Source organism: Amblyomma americanum, chromosome 2, assembly GCF_052857255.1.
Source record: "Amblyomma americanum isolate KBUSLIRL-KWMA chromosome 2, ASM5285725v1, whole genome shotgun sequence".
In the NCBI taxonomy this organism is placed as follows: domain Eukaryota; kingdom Metazoa; phylum Arthropoda; class Arachnida; order Ixodida; family Ixodidae; genus Amblyomma; species Amblyomma americanum.
Window position 1 is genome coordinate 70,133,995 of NC_135498.1, and position 19,313 is coordinate 70,153,307.

The 19,313-nt window shown below is 42.8% G+C and overlaps 1 protein-coding gene across 3 annotated transcripts in view; it reads left to right on the forward strand.

Moving 5' to 3' along the window:
• The window catches only part of LOC144121378 (calcium/calmodulin-dependent protein kinase kinase 1), a 220,759-nt gene that overhangs the window by 194,428 nt on the left and 7,018 nt on the right, over positions 1-19,313 (forward strand). For all 3 annotated transcript variants that reach the window (XR_013312609.1, XM_077654573.1, XM_077654574.1), the window contains exons 12-18: positions 5,283-5,356; positions 9,958-10,057; positions 11,630-11,655; positions 14,907-15,028; positions 16,065-16,152; positions 16,785-16,913; positions 18,000-18,133. Coding sequence is in view for 2 of the 3 variants with exons in the window: in XM_077654573.1 (XP_077510699.1) it covers positions 5,283-5,356; positions 9,958-10,057; positions 11,630-11,655; positions 14,907-15,028; positions 16,065-16,152; positions 16,785-16,913; positions 18,000-18,133 (673 nt within the window). In the remaining variant the exon portion in view is untranslated. The remainder of the gene's footprint in view (positions 1-5,282; positions 5,357-9,957; positions 10,058-11,629; positions 11,656-14,906; positions 15,029-16,064; positions 16,153-16,784; positions 16,914-17,999; positions 18,134-19,313) is intronic.

A 19,313-nucleotide genomic window follows, 5' to 3' on the forward strand; every position in this document is an offset into this window, starting at 1 on the left:
CTGTATGACTGCTGAGGTTTCTACTGAGTCGAATGCTTTCTCGTAATCAATGAAAGCTATATATAGAGGTTGGTTATATTCTGCGCATTTCTCTATCACCTGATTGATAGTGTGAATATGATCTATTGTGGAATATCCTTTACGAAAGCCTGCCTGATCATTTGGTTGATTAAAGTCTAACGTTGCCCTGAGTATATTAGCGATTACCTTAGTAAATACTTTGTAGGCAACGGATAGTAAGCTGATAGGCCTGTAATTTTTCAAGTCCTTGGCGTCTCCCTTCTAATGAATTGAGATATTGTTTGCATTCTTCCAAGCTTCTGGTACAGTCGAGGTCATAAGGCATTGCGTATACAGGGTGGCTACTTTTTCTAGCACGATGTCCCCTCCATCCTTCAACACATCTGCTGTTACCTGATCCTCCCCAGCTGCTTTTCCCCTTTTCATTGCTTCTAAGGCTTTCTTTACTTCATCTTTCGTTACTGGCGGGATGACGCATTGCTGTGCACTGCTGTCTTTCTCATTAACGCTCTGATTACATTGGCTACTGTACAGATCTGTGTAGAACTCTTCGGCTACGTTAACTATCTTATTCATATTGCTAATGACATTGCCCTGCTTGTGTCTTAATGCATACATCTGGTTTTTAGCTATGCCTAGTATCCTCTTCACTGTTTTTAGGCTACCTCCGTTCTTTATAGCATGCTCGATTCTCTCCATATTAAACTTCCTTATATCGGCTATCTTGCGCTTATTTATTAACTTTGATAGCTCCGTTAGTTCTATTCTATCGGTAGGGTTAGATGCCCTCATGTTTTGGCGCTTCTTAATCAGATCTTTCGTCACCTGAGATAGCTTCCCGGTATCTTTTCGAACGGTCCTACCGCCTACTTCTACTGCGCACTCCGTAATTATTGATGTCAGATTATCGTGCATTGAATGAACATCAAGATCATCTTCCTCAGTTAAAGCCGAATATCTGTTTTGCAGCGCTATCCTAAACTCCTGTGCTTTCCCTCTTACGGCTAACTTCTTCTTCTTCTCCTCAAGTAATATGGCACATACCCACGTGGGGGGGATTGGCCAAGGTATAGAGTAGAATGCCAATGAAGCATTTGCGCGGGGAAGGAAACGTCAGAAGACTGAATCAAGATTAAAACAATTGGAAAAATAAAATAAATTCAAGAGGTATGAGTCATCCGGAATAGAATTAATCTAGCCTTTTTTGGACATGCGAAAGAATTTTGTATATAGCTAACAAGATAATCGATTAGTTGCACTTATGTAATCGTGAAGGTAGCCGCATACACTGCTTAACGGGAATCCCTTGGTACTCGCACCGAACGATAGAAGAACTGTAAGAGACAGAGGCAGTCCTAGTCTCGAAAGAGGAACCTCCAGATATTGCTTTCTCTGAACCGCGAACCGCCGGCAAGAGAGGAGAAAATGATCGATTGATTCAACTTGCCCACATGATACACAAAGGTTTGTCGCAGCGAACCCGCACCTGCATACGTACAAGTTTAAGTGAGGGATTCTACATCGCAGGAGCGTCATGGACACTTCACAAAGCCTTGACTTACACCACCGGATATTCCATGGGTACTTTAGGTGTTGAAAGTCCACGGTATTGAGCAACGGATCACTCAAAGTGGCTGAAATATGTTGGAACTGCTGGAAACGTGAAGCTGCTAACAGAATGAGGTGAGGGACGGGATATATTACAGGTGCGCTGAGAGCTGACCTTGCCAATAAATCAGCCACCTCGTTAAAATAGACGCCTGAATGTCCAGGTACCCAGACCAAACGGATCTCGCGCACTGTGCTCGGAACAAAAAACCTAAGTGAACGAGTCAAGAAAGATTTTTCCGAATTTTGGAGAGAGACAATAACTGAAAGGCAGTCTGTAAGAATAAGAACCCGTGCGACATGTCTGGGAATTTTGAGAAGAGCCAAACCAATGGCCAAAAACTCTGCGAAGAAAATAGGAGTATAATCAGGGATACGAACGGAGTAGCTCCAAGAACAGAGCCTTGCGGCACACCTCTTGATTGACCATAGGTATTAGAACAAAAAGATCCGTCTGTACAGAAGAAAAATCTATCTTTTAGAAATTCACAAATCCAGGCGTAGAGGCAATGCGGTGGTTGTAGTTGAGCAAGCTTGTTAATGAGGACTGTGTGCTCCACGCTGTCATAGGCCTTCGCAACGACAAGCGTCACCAAGGCCGAAACTTCTCTCTGGCGCATTGAGAGTCGTATTCGGCTCTCGAGATCCACATGCGCGGAACATATGGAACAACCGCGACGAAAGCCAATCTGTGTGGGGCTGAGGCCGTTAATATGATGAACATGCTTTGTGAGGCGACTGTGTACTACTCTTTCTATTAGCTTTACTAAATTTGAGGTTAAAGCAATCGGCCGAATATTGTCTAATTGAAATCCATTGTCTGCATTTTTTAAAAGTAAAATTAATTTCGCAATTTTCTAACTGTGAGGAATCCAAGAGGTTTCCAATGACGCATTTACAATCTCTAGAAGGTGAGTTGGAAAGTCGTGCGCTAAAATTTTTAACATGCCCACAGTAATCCCGTCAGATCCCGGAGCAGCAGAGTGCATCGAGGAAACAATTTGCAGGAGCTCCGACACGTCGACCTCAGGATAGTCCGAGCTGGGGGTGAGAGTGTGCAAAGGTTCTGCTTTCTGTACCTGGAAACGTAAGGCCAGCCCCTGCGCGATGCGTTCAAGGTTTTGCTTAGCCTCCAGCGGAGACATTACCATTGACCTTATGCGATTGGAGGCCGGAGAGCTGTTATTGTGCGCTATGAATCTATAGAGAGCCTTCTTATTCTTCACTAGCTTCTTCCGTTCCCTCTTCAAGTCTAAGCTAATTCTAGACCTTACCATTCTGTGGTCGCTACAACGCACCTTTCCGAGGATGGCCACATCCTGAATGATGCCAGGTTTAGCGCATAGTATGAAGTCGATTTCACTTTTAATCTCACCATTGGGGCTCTTCCAGATCCACTTCCTGTTTTCTAGTTTGCGGAAGAAGGTATTCATGATGCGTAAATTATTTCTATCCGCGAATTCGACTAATAACTCCCCCTGCTATTTCTAGAGCCTATCCCATAGTCACCTACCACGTGGTCGTCAGCCTGCTTCTTGCCCACCTTCGCATTAAAGTCGCCCATCAGTACCGTGTGCTGCGATTTTACTTTATTCATTGCCGATTCTACGTTCTCATAGAAACTTTCAATGGTCTGGTCATCATGGCTGGATGTGGGTGCGTAGGCCAGCACCACTTTCAGCTTGTACCTCCTATTAAGCCTTATTACTATAGCTGCTACCCTCTCGTTAATACTGTAGAGCTCCTCTACGTTGCCAGCTATATCCTTATTAATGAGGAATCCCACACCTAGTTCTCGTCTATCCTCTAACCCGCGATAGCACAGTATGTGTCCGTCCTTTAGTGCTGTATACGCCTCACCTGTCCTCCTAACTTCGCTAAGCCCTATCACATCCCATTTAATTCCCGCTAGTTCCTCAAACAGCACTGCTAGGCTAGCCTCACTAGCTAAAGTTCTAGCGTTAAACGTTGCCAGGTTCAGATTGATTCCAATGGCGGCCTGTATATATATATATATATATATATATATATATATATATATATATATATATATATATATATATATATATATGCTATTATCTTGGTTACGTGTAACAGTAATATGTCATGCCTATATCTACTATCCCTCTCCACGGCATCCTAAAGTGCACCAGGCTGCACTCGAACTTATAACGCAAGGGTTCATAAACAACCTCAGAACACGTCCCTGTGACGAAGACCTATGTCCCGGAAGTTTATAAGGGCACGGCGCGCAATCAATCTTTGGAAGCCAAAAACGCACCCTTCTCCTGTCGCAGGCGCTTCATATCTGACGGCACTTGTGATGCGTGCGCTACAACTAACCTCGTGAAGCACTACGGCCGAAGCTCCAGTCCTCGCAGGGCGGCCGGTCGATACGACACGCGCGCCCTGTCGCGGTGAAGAAAATGCCGACCGCACTTATACTTGCCTGCGAGCAGGCACCTGAGCCGGTTAGACGTTCGCAAACTTCGCCTAGAATGCCTCGAGAAACGAGTTGAGTTCCTGTCAGTGTCATTTTTTTTTTCTTTAGAAGAAATCGCGCAAGACGCCGTCAACACCGCTTGTCTGAACGGGGCCCCGCGTCTGGCGCACCTGTGCCGTCGTTCCCACTTAGGATCGGCGAAGTCGATGCTTGACTAAGCCACCCTTCGGGGGAACCAACCGGGCGTGCCTATGCTCTCCGTGGCACAAGTCGTCGCGTGTTTCGTCGAAAGCTCTCCAGGGCCGCGTCTCTCTGTGCGGTATGCGGTTGCGAAAAGCTGGGATTTTGTCGACGTGCACTCGGGTTCCAGCGGAGTCACCCTTTCGTCGATGCTCTAGAGCATCCTTTTCTTGTCTGCGATCGCATCGTGCTTTGACATTTTGTTGTCGATTTCAAGATCTTCTGTAGGGAAAAACTGTCTTCGCCGCGACACTTGAGCTCACGCAACTTTTGGCTTTCGCTTCTTTGGCAGGCTGCACAGGGAAAGAATTTCTTTTGCATTCTGTAATTCAAAATTTTCAAGTCTGAAGATTTAAATCTATAAATAAGTTGTGAACATTTTCGCGAAGACAAACAGCAGTGAGAAGAAATGTCTGCTGCTGATGCTTGTCACGTTTTAAAGCCCCACATTGATTCTTGTCTGCAGCCCTTTAGCCTGCCTAAGCGCTAATAATCTAAAACAGCTAATGCTCTGGCTAATGATCTAAAACAGCTAGCAGAAAGTAATCTGAAAAATATTTAATTATAAACAAGCACCTTGTTACTCCGCTTATGTCATTACCATCAGGGTAGAGCATGATTGCATTCTGGCAATCAATATAAGTTTTACATCCCCACCGCAGCAGCTTTGTGGCAATGTCGTTGAATTACGCAGCATAACGTGAAGAAATCGAGCCCGGCCACTGTTACTGCCATAATAGAACGAAAAGTATCAATTCCGGTGTACTCATAGGGAGCTGTAAGGTACGAAAGCCTGGTGATCGTAATTATTTTCGTTACTCTTGCTGACACCCCGAGTCATCGCCCACTGGGCTATTTCGGCACATAAAAAAATGAATACAATTTAATGAAACACTCTTGTTGTGCTAGGTTGATGTGGCTATAACTTCTGGTCACTTCTAATTATGCTTTTGTTTTCTTGATTTTTCAGTCCACCACCAGAAAATCATTCACCGCGACATCAAGCCGTCGAACCTATTGCTGGACGACAAAGGAAGAGTGCAGGTAATTGTCCAAAGATGGGTAGCACAAGGTTAATGAAGATGAATTATGCTAATGACCCATAAATACACTGATTGTGAATACTAAGTGGTAATTAGAAACAGTGACCGGCTCAATTAACGGTGTGCATTATTCGAACAAATACGATAACCACACTTTTCACAGGCGAAAAAAGCACCTAAACGAATTCTAAATTTCTGTGCTCGGAACCAAAACATCCTCGGAGCTGAAACAAATTACCAGAAAAGAGTACTTCTCTAGTCCTGACACATCCAAACTACCCCCGAACAACATAAACCGCACAAAAGGAAACCTGCCTCCAGTATATGCCCCATGGCCTTCGCCCTGGAACTCAAACAAAAAAAATTCGCCATTGACTGCCTCCCCACAGTGCGACAACGTGACTCACAGCCTTAACCACTCCCCCCCCCCCCCCCTCCCCAACCGTCCCCCCTCCCCCACGCCTTCCGCATCACAGCTTTCGTTCCTTTAACCCCCTCCTCCCCTCCATACTTAAAGAAGCTAGCTACAAGCCCCCCAGTCACTGCTGATGAAGGAGCCGACATGGCTTGAGAAACGTTGGGCTTCAAATTAAAATTTTTGCTGGAGATGTGCAGTTTATTATAAGAAAACAAGACAGCGCAACAGCACAGTTCGCAAGTACGTGGTGATGAATGAAATTGGGATGTCTGATGGAAACCAATGTGTCACGGCAGCACGTTGAAACCGCATGTATTTAAGCATAATGTTTATCCGAGCGCAACGTATGCACTATACAAGTCCTGATGAAATGGCCGCTGAAATGGCCTTATTGCGGCTGTAAGTGCGGGATCAAGCAATGGGAAAACGAACACTTAACTACCATACAGAAAACGATTCATTTTACAACGTAAAACAGAAGCGTGTTTTTTTAAAACAATTTTTTTCGAAACTCGATTTCTTAATGTCTTTTCAAGTTTAATAGAGGGGAACAATGAATTTTCTTCTTAAAAGTGAAGTGGTCTTTTTTGCAGTGCTCGTACCTATGCATGCAACAATTTGGCTCTCTCAACACGTTCCTGTTGTTGCCAATGCAGAAAGCTAGAAACCAAAATATTTTTAATTGTTAAAATTTTGCACGGAAAGCATGATGCAGTACGTGCTCCAACTCTGATTTACCCAGGGAAGAGAAAAATAGGTCAATTCTGAGCGGAAAACAGCTTAGCAGTATTTTCATGGGGCACCAACTCAGGTGGGAATGTTTTGACTATTAACTAACAATATGCGACTATGTAATTGAAGGTGTATTCGCTGCAGACATTTGCAAGCCTAAATATAAATACTTTAAAAATACTATCTCGCTAAACATCGGAAAAGGTAGGCTTACATAAGCAGTTCTTTCAGTGCACGTAAACACGTGCGCGAATCTCCCCAGGTGACTCAGACAATGCGGCTGTTCCTGCGCAGTGGTGCTAAAGTCGCTCATCTTACGCATTTTGGGTGTTCCGCGGCATGCGTCATTAAATCTGCGTCATCTTGCGTATGACTTTGAAAGCCGTCGCTAAGGCGGAAGTCACTCAAATTCGTTTGGGGAAAGCTGTTACTGTTTTAGTAATGCTCTGAATAGAGTCACTGTTTTGAAATTGATACTTTAGAGATCCTACGAGGGTCTTAAGGAGCTATTTCTTCGAACCTTTTCAGGTTTCTTCAAGTATTGAAATTTTCAGCATATTCGCAATCGGCCGCTCAGTTCATTAGTAGAGACAAAAATTGGTTGCCCTGCCGGTCACTAATATTGTAGGGTTCTTTAGGCCTATAAGATCCATCACACGCTTTACACGCTAATCGAATCGGCGTATACATTCCATCCAATTCAGCCATTTGTGTGCTGGTAGAGGTGCGCAAATATGTAAGTACAACAGCAGCAAATCATCTTGCCTTACAACCGAATGATAAGCAATTTGCTGAAACACTGTCTTCAATAAACAAGAATTTGCCGGCTTTCGTTAAGATTCATCTCTACGAATATTAATGAGGGTTCAACATTTCAGGCAGCGTTTTCTTTCGTTGCTTTTAAGAGCATTAGCTCTTAATCATCACGTTTCGAGATTTCGTGGGGTCTGCTACCACCCTTGATCACAGCGCCTTCTGTGGCTACAACTAGAAAACAGCGCGTCTCGCAATTAGAAGTTTAGTGCCATCTACAATAGCATTGCAGAGACAACCACCTGCCACGTGCCAATGATGACGCCACGGTTCAATATGATGGTTAGAGGTGGAAGTATGTGAGTATGACGCCAAGAGACGAAATGGTGGCATAGTTTCGGTTTCTCGAATCTAAGATGGCGGCTAATTAAATTGGTTGTGCCCTCTCGTCCCTTGGAAAGAGGTGCTCGTTATGACATAAATGACTGCAGCCGACAGTTACCGAAACCAAGGAGCATAGGGGATGTTTATAGTTTTATAGTTTTAGTTTTATAATTCTTATCACTAGAGAATAATAAATTAAGAAGAAAGAACAACCACATGCCGCCGATGGGATAGAAAAGCACGACCTGCGAATTTCGCGTCCAGTACTCTACTTACTGCCTACGGCGACAGTTGACCAAATTTCTGCTTTGGGGGGTATTTATATGCAGCGAATCTTGAGAGAGTTCACCACCACCACCCTCGTCCATAGCAGCAGACGTAGCACGTCCGGTATTAACCGCTAGTGTCACGTGGTCCAAAGGTGAGGGTGGAAGCTGTGTGAGAACCTTCTTATGCTACCGATGGCATCAAGATTGCCAGATTCGAGGCCCTTGATGAACTAACTATTCAGTAGACAAGGGAATTGAAAGAGGGGTTCGTTATGGCATAAATGCCGGAAGTCAACATTCACCGAAACCAAGAAACATGTGGATGTCTTATTTTTTATTTTGTAGTGTTTATCAATATGAGATGGAGGGACGCGAGATTTGGAGGTCGTGGGTCGAGGGAGGCACCCGTGGTACAGGGCGTACTACGTCCGCCGCTATGGACGAGGGTGTCTTTGCTGAACGCTATCAAGGTTCGCTTACACTAGACATAAGTACCCCTGAAAGTAGAAGATTGGACAGTTGTCGCCGTAGCTCAGTTAGTAGAGCTGAGGCCGCAAAATTCGGAGCTCGTGGGTTCTGCTCCCACCGGCAGCATGTGGTTTTTTATTCCGCTTTGATTAATCTCTCATTGATAGAAACTACAAAGTGAAAAAAGACATCATCTATGCTTCTTTTTTTCGGTGACTTTTGGTTTCCGTCATTTAGCATACGCGTACGCTTTCCCGTCGTTTGAGAGACTTTCCGTCAACACACAAACTGCCTAGATTATACGCCATAATAAAATTTATACACACTATAGGTGGGCGTCAAGCAGCCGCGTTCTCAAGATAGAAAAAATATCTGAGAAGGGTGCGATGTCCAGAGTTGGCAGGTTGTCTGATATACAGAGTACAAAATCCGTAATTTCGTCGAAGTGGTTTTCATCGACCTCAAGCGCACCACGCTTGTTAGCCGGATGCCTTCTTCGTTTATAGGGTGATATATATCCCTAGTTAAGTGATATATTTGCAACAGGACATCTAGCCCGTCGGCACAAACTTTCTTTTCATATTTTGTCTGCCTTACTACAGAATTATTACCCCGAAGCTAAATTACGATCCGGGTCTTTTAGCGGTTTTACTCATTTTAATTATGGCTTTAAACTGACCCCCACCATTTCGAAAAACCCTGACACTGCTGCTCACGTAGCTCGGATTGGAGGAATCTTGCTCCTACGTCTTTCTGAAATAGTTTTTCTTTCATTACCACCTGTAGGTTCCTAAAACTTTTGAAAACTACTGTGTCTGCGTTTTCCTTCCGCCTCATATCGTTTGGTGATACGGTATTATTGCTCTTCGCTATGCTTTCATTACAAGTTTTTTATTGAATCGTAGTCAGAACTTTTTTGTTGCTTTTGGGATCTCCTGCTTTTGAACTGCTCTCTTTCTGTCTTTCCTTTTGCACCTTTCCCATTCTTACTCATAGGACTTCCTTCAATCCGCGTTATTCGCGCTTTTTTTTTATCTGGCAAAGGCAGGCGCACCATGGGGTTCGCTTTCCGTTTTATCTTGCCCGCCCACAGCTCTTTTGCAAAGTTATCTTTTCTCTTCGTTTAACTCGCTTGTTCTTCTTACTTCTCTTTCAGTTTTCAACTGTACTGTTGTGTGCGCTTTGTCCTTTCCCTCAATTTGTAAAACTCTAGGTACACGCAAGTATCGGGTGCCTGTGAAATTTTGGGGGTGGTGGGTACGGGCAGCAAAACTGCGATTAAGTCAGTGAGCTGTGCAGTGCGGTCCTTAATCTGCCGCTGTTTCGGAGAGAGAAAATTCCGTGAATGACTCAGGTTCACTGTTAATCCTGCTACCCTGCTGAACTTGGACGCGGAAAACGCTTGGGGCTCTATACTGCAGAGCAGAAAAGTGTTACTGCAAATTGCACAGCCAAATATCGGAATGACAATGTTCAGGCTTTTGGCGTTAAGTTTTTATGCTGAGTGTATAAAATAATCTCACCAATGAACTGATCTAGCAGTATCGACTGTTTTACGACTAATGGTATATGTTGCAGATCGCCGACTTCGGAGTGTGTAACCAGTTCGAAGGCGTAGACGCTCTCCTGTCTGGAACCGCAGGCACACCCGCCTTTGTTGCACCCGAAGCTCTGAGCGGTGAGCTGCTGACTCTGCACGCTGCCTTCTTTCGATGAGTGGCAATTCCTCAAAAACTCTGCCACACCATGCCGACAAAAAAAAATGTATGCCAACTGATTTCAATTTAAGGAAAAGTCTCTTCCAGTACACATCTATAGGTTCAGGAACTTTATGAGGCGTACCCTACACTTATTTCAGCTGCTCGAACTGCTGTGCGCTTCAGCGCAAAGAACACAGAGCGTGAATGTGTTGCACACATCTCGCGTGGCGTTTTTTACCTTGGGGTTATTTTCTGCTCCATTTCACCAATCTTGCCTACAGTCCTTACGTTGGGAGATTAAGTGAAAATTTTTAATATATACTAGGTAGAACAAGAAGAAAACCTATTGCGCCAGTGTAGTAGATCCCAAGAGGCTTCTCTTCGAGATTTCTCTATTTTTACATTAAACGCTATTTCACTCAAAAATAGAAATAAATATGAAATTCGCACAGGTAGTGGACAAATAATAATAATAATAATTGGTTTTGGGGGAAAGGAAATGGCGCAGTATCTGTCTCATATATCGTTGGACACCTGAACCGCGCTAAGGGAAGGGATGAGGGAGCGAAAGAAGAATGGAAGAATGAGGTGCCATAGTGGAGGGCTCCGGAATAATTTCGACCACCTGGGGATCTTTAACGTGCACTGACATCGCACAGCACACGGGCGCCTTAGCGTTTTTCCTCCATAAAAACGCAGCCGCCGCGGTCGGGTTCGAACCCGGGAACTCCGGATCAGTAGTCGAGCGCCCTAACCACTGAGCCACCGCGGCGGGGCTAGTGGACAAATATATCTTGTTTTTCGCACAGTAACAAGCTCGTTACAGGCTCACTGTTCTTGATGTAAATACATTCGCTATAGCATTTCCTAATTTCCATCTCTTCAAACTGTAGTCGATGACGAGTGGTTGCCGTAGTAAACTAGTCGTAAGGAGCTTAACGCATTTTCCCAGCTTCTTCTCTCTAGTTTAAAGGCCTACACTCCGTACACTATGTAAAACACGAGTTGTCGTTCAGGCATGGAGGTCGATATTTTTTCTTCCTACTTAATTTTGTAGGCTTCTGCTTAGCCACTAATGCCGTGACACCACACCTCTCATTTTGCCGGGCAGAATAAAAGTTATCTAGCGCATGCAACACGGACTTGCGTGAGCCCCTTCAAGCTATGGCTCAGCACCTTCTGTTCTTGAACGATAACTTCTTTCGCGCGATCTAGGACGCACACTTTCTCTCTTACTGGTTTGCTGCGTACGTGTAGCTGGAACGAGCATAAAAAGACAGCAAAATAAACAGCCTTCAATAAAGAAAGCTAAGAGACCATAATTCGACGTCGCGCACTTGTCCACGCGATGTTACTCCCCAGGAAGACTTTGGTGATAATTTATTAGCAGGCAGTCTCTCAATAGACGAGGCGCCCTCTTCTGCTGCTTACTGTTGTTTGAGTGTCCGCCACTTGTCTTCGCCAGTTATTGGCGATGTTTATTTTAAGGGCACTCGGCTCTCTCTCATTTCTGCTTCTGTTTTCTCTCCCAATGGCTTTGTACGCTGCAGATAACCGAAGCGAGTACAGCGGAAAGGTGAGTTTCTCATTACTTCACTTCTGCATGGATAGCGCGAGGCACTGGAGAATTATTTATTGCTCTTGAAACGAGCGACAGCGTAATTAATGCATCACGGTCGCAAGTTTTATTCCACCCTTCTCGAACTTTTAATAAGCCCATCAATTTACTGAACTAGCCTTATTGGGAGGGACGCCTTCGTGAACCTGAAGGGCTTTCGACGCCCACACCGTCGGCGCCAGCTAGCAAAGCTCCAACATTGTCTTTTCTTTAAAGCAGCGCATTTTTTTTACTTTTTTGCAGAAATAAATGAGTGACAACAAGAAGACGAGTATGAATTTTAATGCACAAAATGCTGCACCATGTCCTTCAAGAAGAATGAACAAAAAAATTTTTCTCTGCGACAAAAATCAATAACGGAATATATGGTCAGCGAATTATGGAACATTTCTGTAAAAGCATCCTGCTCAGCCTTAAGTGTTTTCCATAGTTTACGAGGTCGCTACAAGAACTAAGCAGAGAGCTGCTTGGTAGTCTTTTCAGCAGATGGCTGTTGGCTGGGCAAAGTTATTTTCGAAATAGTTTTGTTTTTTCTCGTTAGAGAAGCACCGATGAGGAGCATGCAATTATAAACATATCAAAAATAGCTGCTTTTCTCTACGTGAGTTGTTTTAATTCATCAGTCTGCTTCCGTAATGAAACAATAAATTATTCTGGAAACTTTAGTGAGACCTAGTACCCTAGAGAGCATGAAGGGCTCTTTACGTTGCTACCCACGCTTTTTGCTCCCACTTAATAAGCCGCTCCAAATAGCTGCCAAAAAACAAAAGCAGTGATTGTTTGTTTTGCTATATGAGATTAGCTGGGGAGGAAGCAAGTGAATTTCCAAGTCTGATTACTTGCGTCAAACGTGCGTCAATTTGTTGTTAATGATTTAATTATGATGCCAGATTCGGCAGCTCTACGTTAGGAAAGAACCGAGATAGAGCGCTCGTTTTAGCGTTCCCGAAATTTTATTTTAAAAACTGTGTTAGATACGTCAGCGCGGCTTGTGCAGGTGAATTATTCAGCTAGGCGGGCATTATGTACGTGACAGTGCTCAGTAATTACAGGAATAATTACCTAAATTGATTAGTAAACTTTTATTTTTTATTTAGGAGGGCATGATTATGTTGGGAAGCTGAAGCCATCCATATCAAATATGAGCCCAGTTTTTAGATTTTTTTAATCGGCACTGGGGTTCGAAATATCGGACGTCAAAATTCGCTTTTGAGAGCTGTTCGCTTTCACGCATTTTTTTTTTCACAAAACGGCGTTTTTGCGCGTAGTATCGCCACGGAAGTAAAGTTTTCTGCTAGATGATCAAATACACAAATGGTGTCTTCATTTGATGCGTAAGAACTACTAGCGGCGCCACTTTACAATATATGAATGAGAGAAATTAAGCCAACTTAACAAGCTTACATATCACCATTTTTCACGTTCAGTATTTCGAACCACATTGCTAAGTAAAAATAATAAACCCTAAGCTCACCTACGACGTTGATGGCTACCAAATTTACTATATAATCTTGCCCTGTAAATCAGAACTAAAAAGTTGATTACTTGAGCTTAGCTAATTAATTGCCAACGTCAGCCTTATAGTGCAGACTACCTGCAGAGACCTCATCAACATATCATTTAGATTTTTTTAAAAAACTGAAGTCTGTAATCGTTAAAAAGGGTTACTTTAGAAGAGCATAAACAGAAATGCTGCTAATAAGGCTTCCGCGTCCCCCGAAGAAAAATAAAAAATCACTGTTTCGCACACGTTTGCATCCTCAAGTAGTTGGGCGGCTAAAACCCCCACCACAAGCATACACATAGGCCACCTTTTCAGGGATGTCTAAATTTAAAGCTATATTTCGCGCACATTTCATGCACGGCTCTGCAACATTTTCCTCGAGTAGAGGCCACACAATGGAGTTTGTTCGGTTACAACATACCACAACGACGCAGTCTACAAAAAGATAATATCGAAGCCAGCTTTGCCTGCAGCACGGCACTTGACCCTTCGAATTGGTCTCTTTAAATCATTATACTAAAAGAGATTTTTCAAAATGTTAATAATTAACTTTCACACGTGCGTACATGCTTCTCTAAGGACACATTTGCAATGGTGCACACAGGTTGCTGGATACTGTCAAAACAACGAGAAGTGTAAAAACAGTAGTAGGTTAATGTTGTACGCTTTCATAAGCATCAACGCTATGCGCTCTATTTATCAGAATAAGAAAGTAATGCATTTTGGGCTTGTTACCGCTGCTATGAAACAAAGTGAGAATTGCGTAATTTTGCCAAAACTCCCTCTCTAACTGTATAAAGGAGAACTTAAGGCTGCCTCCATTCATTAGTGAAGATGAACACAAATCATGGAAGGTGTCGCAAAAAGAAGGCTGTCCAGCCAAAGACATCAATCGACTGTCATAAAGTCACCTTTCATCCTATTGCACTGGTAGTGTGCCATCACCCGTAGCTGACAGCTGAGTTCGTGAATTGTACAGCACTACAAAGTATGCAAGGAATGTTAATAAACTTGGAGATATTTCTGATGGCAATAGTTAGATCATGTGTTAATAAAAGTTGCCTAAAGAAAACATAATTTCTAAAACTAAGGGTGCGCAAGTGCCATCTTTCAAACTCCAAATTAATATTAATAACTAGATTGGACTTTCAACCAGGTGATCAACAAAAATGCTATATTGAATTTGATGAAATGGGATTGATAGTTTCACGTGTTGTTTCATTAATGTTTCCTAATTCATTATTTTGCCATTTACCATTGCCAGCTGCTGCCTCTCAAGTCATGGTTGGTAGGCAGCGAGATACACGATTTCTCGGTGCTGATATCAAATACTAAGTGCGGGTTACGAAACAACTAGGAAATATGCCGCTACTAAATAAAACCGTATGTTTGCTATTTTAACTGGCGCAAGATGTATGCTACAGTCACGCGTGGCAGCTTTGAGGAGCACGCGATCTCTGAAGAGATTTTTTGGTGTAAAATTCTGCATTAACGTAAGACGCTATCCAGTTATATCCTGAGGCAACGACGTACAATTCAAGCAGATCAAATAAAAGTGCAGCAGGGGCTTTAATATTTCCAAATATTTGTTTCATAATTCATTCTTCTGCCATTTACTTTTGGCGGCTGCCGCCTCTGAAGTCAGGGTTGGTAGGTAGCGAGAGTTATCACTGACGAGGACAAATGTTTTGTTTCACCTGTGCAGGCGGTTGACGTATGGGCGATGGGTGTCACCCTTTACGCATTCGTCGTCGGCAATGTTCCATTTCATGACCCCAACGTGCTCATCCTGTACAACAAGATACGGAACCAGCCTGTAGTCTTTCCGTGAGTCTACGTCCAAATCTACAGTGGGTTTATTTGCTCTCAATGTCCAGAATAGCAGATTGAGTCCTTAATGTAAGGCTTGTTATTTGCAAAATTTATTATACTGGCATCCATTTGATAAGCAGTTTATTTTGCGTTATTTTCAATATATTTTAGGCAAAGGAATATGAAAGAAAATTTCCACGAAACAAATTTCAAACATGCATTACCAGTGTTACAATTATTTTTTGGTGAGTTATTTGGTTATTACGGCAGAAACAAATAACTTCGAATACATTTTTGTATACGTCTGTGAATCGTGAGTTGTATAGTAATACCATCCTTGCTTCTAGAAAGAGTCACAAATAAATCGCATATCATGAGCTGAGCACTCTCCCAACACTCAAGAAGACGAGAAGTTAACTTTTGCTTTCTATCGCAACTCTCGATCAGCTCCATAAAATTTGAGGTGATGTGACTGCAGTAAAATGGGTGCGAGGGTGAGAAAAAAAGGAGTGAAACTAGAAGAGCTTCCTTACGTGTCGATTATTCCATAATATCTTTATTGCCTCGTCGAAACAATTATAGTTAGTAAAAACCCAGTAATGTCAACACACTCTATATAGTGGAATACTAATAACTTTAGTAACACGCATTACATTTTCCGGTGCCCTGCATTCCATCTGATAGATTACAAAATGCGTTGAACGTATGCATGCTTTTAAAATTGTTTCACCAAACCAATACGTGTTAACTAATAGGCCATATATAGAAAGGACAGGCTCTGTCCGAAACGTCGACTCAAAATAAATCTGTGGCTAAATGAAGCGTTTCACAACTTTGCATATATATATATATATATATATATATATATATAATTGGATGAACAGCGTGGCCTGGGCGGTATGGAGATACTAAAGCCATGTCACACGCATGGTCAGGGAGCCATGCTTTTCCATGAAGTGATGGTGGCGCGCCATAACTCACGCAAGATTTTGAACAACTGCCAGCCTTCATTTCTTATGTGGGATAAGCAATGCAGTCGTCTTCTTTTCAGCTCCCATCTGAGCACTGAGCTCAAGGACCTTCTCTCGCGCATGCTAACGAAGAACCCCCAGGAGAGGATAACAGTACCTGAAGTCAAGGTAAAGTTCGTGCATGTATTTTTTTTCAGGCACCACACTTCCGTGCGATAGTTTATTACGCCAAGGCACTTGCTGTTTTTTATATCAGTGCCAGAAAGATAGAAGCACCACCTTATTGTTTGCACTGACACTGGTTAGGTTGACAACAACGCAAAATTTGAATTCTTAGAACTGAGGTGTTGAGTGACTGCTGACCGGTAAAAGTCACTCCTACATAATTTTAAGCATGAAACGAGTATTTTAGAAAACTCATGATTAGTTCATAAACCTTCACGGGTGCTCATTGCTTTGTAGCTCATCAAACCTTCTTACCCTTGTCAAATTATCGTGGCACCATCTCGGCTCAGAGGTAGCAGAACAAGATTCAGTAGTTTGTCCTACGATAATTTACAAGTTACCAGCGTTAAATTTGTGACATTCTTTTTTACGCTTCTATATCAAGAGTAATATGGAGGCCCTTTCCCGGATTTTAAAGCTAAGAGACGATCAGAGAGGCACGCGTCCTATCCCAACGTTCGGATTATTTTCCCTCTTTACCAGCATTCAGAAAACAACGCTTTCAAAGACGCTCTACCTTGCATTCATCTTTGCTTCAATAATCATGCCGCAACTTATTGTCTCACTGTACGCAGGTACACCCTTGGGTGACGCGTAATGGTACATGCCCCATGCCATCCGAAGGCGAGAACTGTGTCTTTGTGGAAGTCACCGAAGAGGAGATCGACAACTGCGTGCGCACCATCCCTAAGCTCGACACGCTGGTAAGGAAGGTTTTTCTCTCTTAATAAAAAATTTGAAACCGAAATCTCTTGAAATACGTATATGACAAAAACCGCTTAAGAATTTGCACAATTTAAAGTGCATAGGGTCCCTGGAAAGTCTACAGTGCCTTAAGAAATCAATTGTGTGTACAGAGACTGCGTTTTTCGTGTGTTTTGTGTTCTCGTCTCCTATACTGTCTTCGTGCAGTTTTATATTGGCTGATCTTGTGAACCAACTAGCCCATCATCATGCATTACTCTGAGACAGTTCGACTTGCCAATTTTTGTAGTTTCTCTTATTTGCTTCTAGAGATCAAGATTTTTTGTGCGATGGGCCCACCTAACCCGGAATGCTGAGGAAACAGATGTGAGAGTCCGTAAAAAATGAGGTTTCCTTAAACCGCAGTTGTGTCTTAGTGCTTGCAAACAAAAGTGATAGCCCGTTATCACAAAGACATTTATTTAAAAACTTAAAGGTAAATTGCAAAATACAAGCAAATGCCGAAATAGTGTCACTCGAGTTTGTATTGAAGCGAATGTTAATATGGATATATGTCTAACGTAGTTTAATTCTTGCCTGTTCCAGCCTTTTTTCTGTCTAGTTATTGTGAATATTACTGCTCTCTTTAGCCAATTTAATAGCATTAAAAGAAGTGTGGGGTTCTCTTTGACAGCCACGACAAGCTGCGGTGGAAGTAGAAATGAAATATCCTCAAATATAAGCTTTTTAGTGGTACTCTAGGCGTAGGTCCTCCTCGGGATCTGTTTACTGCAGAAATCACTTGAGCGATTACAGCTCGGCCTCGTCTGCTCTCGTGCTCGAGCTCGAGCTATCTGCCAAGCAGATTACTGTGTGTGCCAGCATCTTCTAGTTCCTTCATATCTCATCTCTTCAGTTTTTCTAGGGTGAAATGCTTGAGAAATGGGCCCTTGACACCCATCTTGAGTAGACGATAAGCACCTTCTGCCATGGTGCGGCTTTGGCCGTAGCTGCCTTTGGGCCATAAAATTCATCACTATCGTACTACTTTTCTTAAATTTGTTGTTATTTACTTCCCGTAAAATTTCTATATTTTTTCACTGCAGATCCTGGTTAAGAGTATGCTGAAGAAGCACTCGTTTGGGAATCCATACAAAGACTTCCCCCGCCACCATGCCCGTTTCACCAAAGCCACTCGATCCAATTCAGCACCCTCCTCCTTTGACCTGTTTCTTGAAAGGTATGAGGCGTTTCTTGCTGTTGATTTCACGGGGGGCAATAAAAAACTCTGTATTTACTGACACTGGTGCGATTGATTAAATAAATAGATTTTCATGGTTAGCAGAGACAAGTTTGCAGAAAAATTACTGGTAAGATTTTCTGAAGCATTTGAAAATACGCCAATATAAGCTGCACCAATTTGCTGGACGCGTGTCTTGTCACACGTGAAAATATTAGATTAGTTTATATACGAGGCATACTGCATATAAACATACTGCTAGCAGACAGTGAAAGCTGACTTTGTCAGCCGGTGCTGCAGCATTATTGAAACGGCCAAAGTACAGAATATCTCGAAAAATCAAAACTCGAATAGGAGTTCAAATTATGCTTGCACTGAAACTGAAAAGGACAGACCTGGAAAGGCAGCTAATTCGTAATGTTGCGTGCAAAGCCACACTGGATATTCGGCGACCCACACTACGCTTTTTCGGAAGACTTCCATTGCTCAGCTACAAAAATGGGCGGATTAATTGATCAGCTGATTCCACATCACCCGACGGCAGTCTTGACTTTTTTTTTTCTTTTAACGTTCTTGCCGTCTTCAAAAGCATTCCCCATTGGTTTTCTATGGGAGTCTTAACTCTTAGATGCGACGGATGGAAACAGTTTAAAAGAAAGAATTTGCTACATATCAGAAGAATGGACCAGTATATCGAATATTGCCTTAGATGTTTCTTAAAATTTTCCAGTTTTCAAAATTTTTGTCTGAAATTGCTGGACTTCTTCAGTCGGCTGGCGCTTTCGTGAAAACCACAGTTAGCGACCCTGCACCGCATTAGGCGTGCTGAAAAAAAGTGTGATGCGAAAGGAAAGTGCGATCCGTTAACAGCTTGGCACCCGTTTTTTCCAGTCGTGGTTGCTAGCAGCTTACTCGGTACGTCTAATGCTGCGTTAGAATTTTCATTTCAGGATGGTGACAGGGCAAAGTGCAGAAGGTACGCGTACAATCTTTCGTAAGACAGAATTTCTAATAAAGGCATAACAAACACTAATATGGTGTTTTTTTTTTCAAAGCCATAACTTCGCCAGCAATAAAGCACTACTACACGAGAAGAAACCCATGGCAGAAAAGCAATAAAAAGCACGATGTCCCTTGTATCTTTGTTGAGACCTTGAAACTTTCTACATGCAATAAACCT